This window comes from Nematolebias whitei, chromosome 11 (assembly GCF_014905685.2).
Source record: "Nematolebias whitei isolate Nwh7 chromosome 11, NemWhi1, whole genome shotgun sequence".
Taxonomy (NCBI): Eukaryota; Metazoa; Chordata; class Actinopteri; order Cyprinodontiformes; family Rivulidae; genus Nematolebias; species Nematolebias whitei.
Genome location: NC_056508.1, coordinates 48,104,772 through 48,115,167, shown reverse-complemented (window position 1 = coordinate 48,115,167; position 10,396 = coordinate 48,104,772). Strand labels below are relative to the sequence as shown.

General features: G+C 49.8%; 1 protein-coding gene across 1 annotated transcript in view; it reads left to right on the top strand.

Annotated features, from left to right (window-relative positions):
- Window positions 1-10,396, top strand: part of LOC119417382 (suppressor of tumorigenicity 14 protein homolog) — a 32,273-nt gene that overhangs the window by 13,597 nt on the left and 8,280 nt on the right. Inside the window, exons 8-15 of the mRNA XM_037684585.1 lie at window positions 1,240-1,379; window positions 4,282-4,379; window positions 8,887-8,987; window positions 9,259-9,392; window positions 9,476-9,580; window positions 9,678-9,785; window positions 9,861-9,977; window positions 10,172-10,294. Coding sequence (XP_037540513.1) covers window positions 1,240-1,379; window positions 4,282-4,379; window positions 8,887-8,987; window positions 9,259-9,392; window positions 9,476-9,580; window positions 9,678-9,785; window positions 9,861-9,977; window positions 10,172-10,294 — 926 coding nt within the window. The remainder of the gene's footprint in view (window positions 1-1,239; window positions 1,380-4,281; window positions 4,380-8,886; window positions 8,988-9,258; window positions 9,393-9,475; window positions 9,581-9,677; window positions 9,786-9,860; window positions 9,978-10,171; window positions 10,295-10,396) is intronic.

Below are 10,396 nucleotides of genomic sequence, written 5' to 3'. Positions count from 1 at the left end.
TTTGTCCCTGCATGTCCTTGTCTGTCCCTGCATGTCCTTATCTGTCCTTGCAAGTCCTTATTTGTCCCTGCATGTCCTTATCTGTCCCTGGTTGTCCTTATCTGTCCCTGCATGTCCTTATCCGTTCTTGCAAGTCTGTATCTGTCACTGCATGTCCTTATCTGTCCCTGCATGTCATTATCTGTCATTGCATGTCCTTATCTGTCCCTGCTTGTCCTTATCGGTCCTTGCATGTCCTTATCGGTCCTTGCAAGTCCTTATTTGTCCCTACATGTCCTTATCTGTTCCTGCATTATTTGTCAACTCCTCCTTCAGGACCCCCCCCTACTCCTTCTCTCTTTCTATCCACACCATGGTAAAACAGTTTTTTTTACATCGGATGCCATTCCTGACACAACCCTCACCATTTACCTGGGCTTGCAACCGGCACAAGTGATACACTGGCTTGTGCTCCCTAGTAGCTGGTTTGTCTTTTCTGTCCCTATCAATCAACCTTTATTTCTACAGGTAAATCCCATTGAGCCTCGAGGACTCATTTACAAGAGAGACCTGATTTCAACAAAGAAAGATGACAACAATGGACAACAAGACAACAATAAACAGTTATAAAAAAGCATACTACAGTTTTTTTTTTTTTTTAACTAATAGGATGGCTAAAAGGAAAAGGTAACAAAACAAAAAACAACTAGATTCCAAGACAAATGTAGAAAACTAAAAACAGGAACATGTCAGCATTGGACCCTGCCAGGTGTCCAACAGATTCTTAAAGCCACTTAGAGAGGTCAAAGGTCGAGAGCTTCAAATCTTTTTGTAAGATATTCCAGGAAACAGGAGCGGAGTAGGAGAAGGCCCTTAAAGATGTCTAGATGCGGTCTAGATGTCCTAGATATCTTTTCTGTCCCTGCATGTCCTTATCTGTCCCTACATGTCCATATATGTCCTTGCATGTCTGTATCTGTCCTTACTTGTCTCACTTTAATCTCAGTTATTTTTATTAATTATTAGTTTTAGATTTCCTCAAAGTCTGACCTTCAATATTTAATTTATTTTCATAAATCTGTAAATATTCCGTGGAACTTTTTTTTTTTTTTTTTTTTTGGTGCAGCAGAAGACAACTTGTCCTCTTCTTCTTCAGAACACGTTCAGATGAGACAAGTCCACTTGCTTTTATTGAAACCCTCTGGACCACCATGTCCCAGATCATGTCACATGTCTCCGTCTGTCTCTGTCCCTCTGCAGACAGTGTGGGTACCCCCGGGGCTCGCTGTCCTTCCTGTCCTCTGGGAATGTCATGCTGCTGACACTGCTCACCGATGACGAGAAAAACTTCCCCGGCTTCAGGGCCGCCTACTCCCAGGTTCCTGTCCAACCTGGAGAAGGTACGAGGAGACAAGCCCAGAGTCCTCCTGTGTCCTGCTAGGTCCTGGTGGGTTCTGCTGGGTCCTGCTAGGTCCTGCTGGGTCCTCCTGGGTCCTGCTGGGTTCTCCTTTTATTCATCTCTTTCAGTCTTGTTTGGATGTTTGTGGTTTTTGACATTTAAAGATGTAAAAAATGGAAAATTTAAAGATAATCATTTCCATCCATTATCTTCCTCTTGTTCTGAAATTGCGTCAGTTTGAGCTGGGAGGCCCATCACCTAGTCCAGCAACTGGGCGCCTAGGGAGCATCCTTACCAGACGCCTGAACCACCTCAACTGGCTCCTCTGGATGTGGAGGAGCAGCAGTTCTACTTCGAGTCTCTCCTGATAACTGAACTCCTCACCCTGTCTCTAAGGGAGAGTCCAGCTACCCTGCAGAGGAAACTCATTTCAACCTCCTGTATCCACAATCTCATTCTTTCAGTCACTACCCAGAGCTCATGACCAGAGGTGAGGGGAGGAACGTAGGCCAACCAATAAACAGAGAGCTTTGCCTTTCAGCTCAGCTCCCTCTTCACCACAACAGACCGGTACAGAGTCTGCAATACTGCAGACGCTGCACCAATCCATCTGCGAATCTCATGCTCCATTCTTCCCTCACTCGTGAACAAAACCCAGAGATACTTGAACTCCACTTCAGGCAGAACCTCACCCTTGACCTGAAGAGAACAATCCACCCTTTTCCAGTTGAGGACCATGTCCTCAGATTTGGAGGTGCTGATTCTCATCCTACCCACTTCACACTCGGCTGTGAACCGCTCCAGTGAGAGCTGAAGATCACGGCACAATGACGCCAACAGGACCACATCATCTGCAAAGAGCAGAGATGTAATCCTGAGGCCACTGAACCGGAAACCCTCCACCCACTGGCTGCACCGAGAAATTCTGTCCATAATAGTTATGAACAGATTTGTGATAACGGGCAGCCCTGGCGGAGTCCAACTCCCACCCTGAAGGCATCTGACTTACTTCCGGCAATGTGAACCAAACTCTCACAAAGCTTGTATAGGGACCGAACAGCCCATAGTAACGAGCCCCCAATCCCATACTAACGGAGCACCCCCAACAGTGTACCCCGAGGAACACGGTCAAATGCCTTCTCCAAGTCCACAAAACACATGTAGACTGGATGGGCAAACTCCCATGACCCCTCGAGGACCCTAGTGAAGTGAAGGTAAAGAGCTGGTCCAGTGTTCCACAGCCAGGACAGAACCTGCATTGTTCCTCCTGGATCGGAGGTTCGACCAACGATTGAACTCGCTTCTCCAGTATCCCTGAATAGACCTTACCAGGGAGGATAAGGAGAGTGATGCTACCTGTAACTGGAGCACACCCTCCAGTCCCCCTTTTTGAAGAGGGGAACCACCACCCCAGTCTGCCAATCCAGTGGCACTGTCCCCAATGTCAATGTGTTGTTGCAAAAACATGTCAACCAAGACAGCCCCACAACATCCAGAGCCTGAAGGAAATCAGGGTAGATCTCGTCTAGCCCTGGAGCCCTGCAGCCTTGGAGCTTTTTAACTACCTAGGCAACCTCAGCCACAGTTATGGACAGACCAACCCTGAAGTCTCTTGACTCAGATTCTTCCATGGAAAATGTGCTAGTGGAATAGAGAAGGTCCAAGAAGTATTCCTTCCACCTGATGACATCGCTTGTTGAGGTCAACAGCACCCCACCTTCACTGAACACAGTGTTAGTAAATCACGTTTTCCCTCCTCAACTGTCTGATGGTTTGCCAGAATCTCCTTGGAGCCGACCGAGAGTCTTTATTCAAGGTCTCACCAAAATCCTCCCACATCTGAGCTTTTGCCTCAACAACAGCCAAGCCTATGGACCACTTGGACCTCCTGTACTTCTCAGCTGCCTCTGGAGTCCCACCAGCCAACAAGGACCAATAGGACTCCTTCATCTTGACAGCCTCCCTAACCTGGCATGTCCACCACCGAGTTTGAGGATGGCCACCGCAAGAAGCACAGACAACCTTGCAGCTACAGCTCAAGGCAGCTACCTCAACAATTGAGGCACATGACCCACTCTGATTCAATGTCCTCCACCTCAGCTGGGATGTGGTTAAAGCTCTCCCGGAGGTGTGAGTTGAAGATCTTTCTGATGGGTTCTTCTGTCAAGCGTTCCAAGCAAACCCTCACTACACATTTGGGTGTACCGGGTCTGTCCGGCATTTTGCCCCATCATCTGATCCAATTCACTACCAGGTGGTGATCAGTTGACAGCTCAGCTCCTCTCTTCACCCGAGTGTCAAAAACGAACGGCCGCAAATCAGATGACACGACTATGAAGTCAATCATCGATCTACGACCTAGGACGTCCTGTTGCCAAGTGCACTTATGCACACCCTTATGTTCGAACATGGTGTTTGTGGTGGACAAACTATAACTAGCACAGAAGTCCAACAGTAGAACACCGCTCGGGTTCAGATAAGAGAGGTCATTCCTCCCAATCACGCCCCTCTAGGTCACACTGTCGTTACCCACATGGGCATTGAAGTCCACCAGCAGAATAATGAAGTCCCCAGCTGGTGCACCTTCCAGCTTCCCTGCCAAGGACTCCCAAGAAGATAATCATTTAAAAAGTGAAATGTTTTATTTGTCTAAACAAATGTTGCAGGTTTGGATCAGATGTTGGACTTTAATTCTGGACCTTCAGCAGTTCCTGCTGATGGTTTTAGTCTGAACCCTGAAATGGATTCTGATGAAAGTCCTGAAACTGAACCAGGAACGGTTTTTATTGTCCAACTTGAATGTTTTTGTTTTAGTCAACTTTAAAAATGCTTTAAATGACTCAAAGTGTTTGGTGGATCAGAGGATTTCACACCTTCACCTAAACTCTGACCTTTCTCTCCAGAATGTGGAGGAAGACTCACGGAAGATGAAGGCTCCTTCTCTTCACCCTTCTTCCCATCCAACTACCCCCCTCAGAGCCGGTGCCAGTGGATCATCCAGGTACGTCCGATGCCTGGCCTGTTCTGAAACAAAACCAACAGAATCTGGTTCAGTAATGGAGATGGGTCCAAAGGGTTTTGGTGGGATGTTCCTACAGCTCTTCACAAACTTCAGAAGAGAAAACAGCGAGCGTAAACAAACGTGATCAAATCCAAACAAGTTCAAACCATCCATCCATCCATTTTCTTCCGCTTATCTGGGGTCGGGTCGCGGGGGTAGCAGTTTAAGTAGGGAGGCTCATACTTCCCTCTCCGCAGTCAATTGTGCCAGCTCCTCCGGGGGAATCCCGAGGCGTTCTCAGGCCAGCCGAGAAAGATAGTCTCTCCAGCGTGTCCTGGATCTTTCTCTGGGTCTCCTCCCAGTGGGACGTGTCCGGAACACCTCACCAGGGAGGTGTCCAGGAGGCATCCTAAGCAGATGCCCGAGCCACCTCAACTGGCTCCTCTCGACGTGGAGAAGCAGCGGCTCTACTCTTGAGTCTCTCCCGGATGACCGAGCTTCTCACCCTATCTCTAAGGGAGAGCCCAGACACCCTGCGGAGAAAACTCATTTCAGCCACTTGTATCCGAGATCTCGTTCTTTCTGTCACAACCCAAAACTCATGACCATAGATGAGGGTAGGAACGTAGATCGATCGGTAAATTGAGAGCCTCGCCTTTTGACTCAGCTCTCTCTTCACCACGACAGACCTGTACAGTGCCCACTTCACTGCAGACGCTGCAACTATCCGCCTATTGATCTCTCGCTTCATTTTTCCCTCATTCGTGAACAAGATCCCAAGATACTTGAACTCCTCCACTTGGGGCAGGACCTCCTTTCCAACCCGGAGAGGGCACTCTACCCTTTTCCAGCTCAAGACCATGGCCTCAGATTTGGAGGAACTGATCATCATCCTGGCTGCTTCACACTTGGCTGCAAACCGCTCCAGCGAAAGATGTAGATCACGACCTGATGAAGCCAATAGTCAGAGAGTCAGAGTCAGAGTTTCTTTATTGTCATTCGCACCTCATGTGGTATATGTAGTGGAGCGAAATTATGTACACAAGGTCCCAGTTACATCCAACAATAAAATATATAAGAAAAACAGTAATAACATCTAAGATATGAACTAAGAAAAACATCTACTAAATATACACTAAGCACTCATAACATAAAACATTGAACATCAGCACAAACATGAACATGAGTCTGTGAGCAGATGTGCATGCATGAACACATCAACATTGAAACAGATCAGCAGCAACATGAAACAGATCAGCAGCAACATGATATGGTTTTTCACAGTGATTATTCAATAGGACCACATCATCTGCAAAAAGCAAAGATGCGATCCTAAGGCCACCAAAACTGACCCCCTCAACACCTTGGCTGTGCCTATATATTCTGTCCATAAAAGTTATGAACAGAGTCGGTGACAAAGGGCAACCTTGGCGGAGTCCAACTCTCACCGGGAATTAACCTGATTTACTGCCGGCAATGCGGACCAAGCTCTGACACTGGTCATACAGGGACCTAACAGCCCGTATCAAAGGGCCTGGTACCCCATACTCCCAGTGTACCCCCCACAGGGTTCCCCGAGGGACGTGGTCAAATGCCTTCTCCAAGTCTACAAAGCACATGTAGACTGGTTGGGCAAACTCCCACACACCTTTCAGGACCCTGCTGAGGGTGTAGAGCTGGTCCAATGTTCCATGACCAGGACAAAAACCGCATTGTTTCTCCTGAATCTGAGGTTCGACTATCCGACGGACCCTCCTCTCCAGAAGTCCCGAATAGACCTTACCAGGGAGGCTTAAGAGCGTGATCCTCTTGTAGTTGGAACACACTCTACGGTCCCCCTTTTTGAATAGGGGGACCACCACCCCGGTCTGCCAATCCAGGGGAACATCCCCCGATATCCACGCAATGTTGCAGAGTCGTGTAAGCCAACACAACCTTACAACATCCAGAGCCTTAAGGAACTCCGGGCAAATCTCATCCACCCTTGGGGCCCTGCCACCAAGGAACTTTTTAACCACCTTGGTGACCTTAGCACCAGAGATTGGACAGTCCGACCCAAAGTCCCCAGGCTCCGCTTCCTCAGTGGAAGACATGCCAGTGGGACTGAGGAGGTCTTCAAAGTATTCTGCCCACCGAAACCACAACATACCGAGTTGAAGTCAGCAGCACGCCACCCCACTATAAACAGTGCTGGTGGTGTACCGCTTTCCCTGCCGGATGGTGGACCAGAATCACTCGAAGCCATGCGGATGTCATTCTCCATGGCCTCTCCGAACTCCTCCCATGCCTGAGTTTTTGCCTCAGTGACCACTCGAGCCGCATGTCGCTTGGACTGCCGGTACCCATCAGCTGCTTCCAGGGTCCCACAGGTCAAAAAGGCCTGATAGGACTCTTTCTTCAGCCTGACAGCATCCTTCACCACCGATGTCCACCACCGGATTCGAGGGTTGCCGCCGTGACAGGCACCGACAACCTTGCGGCCACAACTCCGATAAGCTGCCTCGACAATAGAGGCACGAAACATGGCCCACTTGGACTCAATGTCCACTTCCTCCCCTGGAACATGTTCGAAATTCTCCCGAAGGTGGGAGTTAAAGCTCCGTCTCACAGGAGACTCTGCCAGACGTTCCCAGCAAACCCTCACAATACATTTGGGCCTATCAGGTCTGACCGGCATCCTCCCCCACCATCGGAGCCAACTCCCCACCAGGTAGTGGTCAGTGGACAGCTCCACCCCTCTCTTCACCCGAGTGTCCAAGACATGTGGCCGCAGATCAGATGAGATGACAACGAAGTTGATCATCGAACTGCGGCCTAGGTTCTCCTGGTGCCAAGAGCACATATGGACACCCTTATGCTTGAACATGGTGTTTGTTATGGACAATCCATGACGAGCACAGAAGTCCAACAACAGAACACCACTCGGGTTCAGATCAGGGGCACCATTCCTCCAGGTCTCACTGTCATTGCCCACATTAGCATTGAAGTCCACCAGCAGAACAAGGGAGTCCCCAGGAGGTGCACTCTCCAGTACCCCCTCCAAGGACTACAAAAAGGGTGGGTAATCTGAACTGCTGTTTGGCGCATAAGCACAAACGACAGTCAGAACCCGTCCCCCCACACATAGACGGAGGGAGGCTACCCTCTCATTAACCAGGGTGAGCCCCAACATACAGGCACCAAGATGGGGGGCAACAAGTATGCCCATTCCTTCTTGGCGCCTCTCACCAGGAGCAACTCCAGAGTGGAAGAGTGTCCAACCCCTCTCAAGGAAACTGGTTCCAGATCTAGAGCCATGCGTCCAGGTGAGTCCGACTATTTCTAGCCGGAACCTCTCAAACCTCATACACCAGCTCAGGCTCCTTCCCCACCAGAGAGGTGACATTCCACATCCCAATAGCCAGCTTCTGTAGCTGAGGATCAGACTGGCAAGGTCCCCGCCCTCGGCCACCACCCATCCCACATTGTACCTGACCCCTTTGGCCCCTCTCACTGGTGGTAAGCCCATAGGAAGGGGGACCCATGTCTCCTCTTCGGGCTGTGCCCGGCCGAGCTCCATGGGTAAAAGCCCAGCTACCAGGCACTCACCAGCGTGCCCCACCTCCAGGCCCGGCTCCAGAGTGGGGCCCCGGTGACCCACGTCCGGGCTGCTGCCGGTTCAAGTCTGGGGACCTTTCTGGGAGGAGTTTGCATGTTCTCTCCGTGCATGCATGGGTTTTCTCCGGGTACTCCGGTTTCCTCCCACAGACCAAAAACATGCATGTTAGACTGATTTCTAACTCTAAATTGTCCCTAGGTGTGAGTGAGAGAGTGAATGGTTGTTTCTCTCATTTGTCTCCATGTGGCCCTGTGATGGACCTGTCCAGGGTGTTCCCCGCCCCTTGTACAGTGATTGCTGGACATGGGTACCGGCGACCCCTGTGACCCAAAATGGAAGAAGTGGGTAAAGATAATGGATGGATGGATTATGTTGATTTATTGAGATATTTTAAATGTATTTCAAATGAACAAATGTAAACAGTTCAGTTTGGGTTATTTTGAGCGATTTCTTTAGATTCTTCTAATCTGTTGATCAGATTATAAACTGCAGATGATGGAGATTTAAGTCTTTAGTTAGGAACTTTATTCTGAAGGATTTCCAGGAACTTTATTCTGAAAGAGTTCCAGGGACTTTATTTTGAAAGTGTTCCACTAGACAGTTTCTGACAGCCTGCTGAACCTCTGCCCATCTTTACTTCAGACAGGTGCAGCCAGTTCTCTGACTCACCTGTTGGAAGTATGAAATGCTCCTTGGTGTACAACTGGGGACAGGTGAAAGTGCACCTGTAGGCCCCGCCCCCTTGTAACAGCATCCCCTGTGTTATTGTTTGCATTAAACGCAGGAAGTGATGAACTGACTTGGACATTTTGTGCCATGTCTCCCGCTGTCTTAGAAGAGCTGTAGAAGCAGCTGTTCGTGGGTCTGAGTCCCAGCGATCATCTCTCATAACTTCATGTTGTTCTTCAGGTTTCAGAGGAAAAGTTTGTGAAGGTTCAGTTCAAGAGGTTCTCCGTGGGGAACGACAGTCAGAAATGTGTCGGGGATTACGTTGAGGTCGACAGTAAAAGGTGAGGAAACTGGACTTTATTCTGTTTCTTTGATGAATTAAAAAAACATAATGGTGTTTTACAGTGAAGTTGTTTTCTTTCATCTGAGCTCTGAGATCTGGAAGAGTTACATGTCCCCCGTCCTGGAGCAAAGAGGACAGTTTTACTGTTCGTCCTTGTTATCAGCACCAGTTAAGGGTTCTGTTTGAACCCACCAAAGAACTGGTCCACAGCTTGGTGTTGACTTGTCTTTGGTCCTGATGTCCTCCTGTCTCTGTTCTGTCTGCTGTAGGTTGTGTGGCGGCGACTTAAAGGACACCGTCTTCACCAGCCAGAGCAGCAAGATGTCCATCTGGTTTGTCTCGGACTCGTCCATCGTCCACCAGGGCTTCACCGCCGTGTACGAAGGTTTCGTCCCGTCCAACCGTAAGAGTCTGTCCTCATCCCTAAGATGTCTCTGAAGAAAACGGCTTGTCTTCAGGTGCTCAGTGTGTCCTATTGTCCCCCAGCTTGTCCCGGGCGGTTCCGCTGCAGGAACAACATATGTATCAACGCCTCTCTGCACTGCGATGGCTGGAACGACTGCGGGGACGACAGTGATGAGGACAACTGCCGTGAGTCCCCCCCCCCCCCCCAGTCTGTCCAGGTCCATCCTACATGCTGGTGAGAGGACAGAGTCCGTCCTGACTAATTGCTGGTTCTCTGCCTCAGGGTGCGAGGCGTCCCAGATGCAGTGTAGGAACGGTCACTGCAAGCCCTGGTTCTGGCAGTGCGATGGCGTGGACGACTGCGGGGACAACACAGATGAAGACAAGTGTGGTGAGTTCTGGCGGTTCTGATCAGTCCTACTTCCTGTGGTGCCAGTGGGTTAAAAGTTCTGTTTCCTGTCTGCAGGAACGTGTGCAGCTGCAGAGTTCTCCTGCAGGAACGGGCGCTGCGTCTCAGAGCAGTTGACGTGTGACGGACACGACGACTGCGGGGACGGGTCGGACGAGTCCAAGTGTCCAAAATGTAGGAACATTTACTGTACGGTAGTTCTGTCCTGAGCTGTGAGGACTCAACGGGTCAAAGTTCACAGCCTCTCTGTCCTACACTTCCCATGATGCATCAGGTCCACCTCCTTCTGAGAGCGAGGAGACGCTGGCACTGAGCCAGACCGGACTGGGTCTGTTGTGTTCACTGTTTGTTTGTTTGTTTGTTTACAGCTCTGCTGCTGAGCTGCTCCAAGTTCACGTTCCGCTGCAGCGACGGACGCTGCGTCAGCAAACAGAACCCCGAGTGTGATGGAGAGCCGGACTGCAGGGACGGTTCTGATGAGTCCAATTGCCGTGGGTTCCACACACACACACAGACACACAGAAACACACACAGAGAGACACACAGAGAGACACACAGAGACACACACAGAGACACACAGAGACACACAGAGA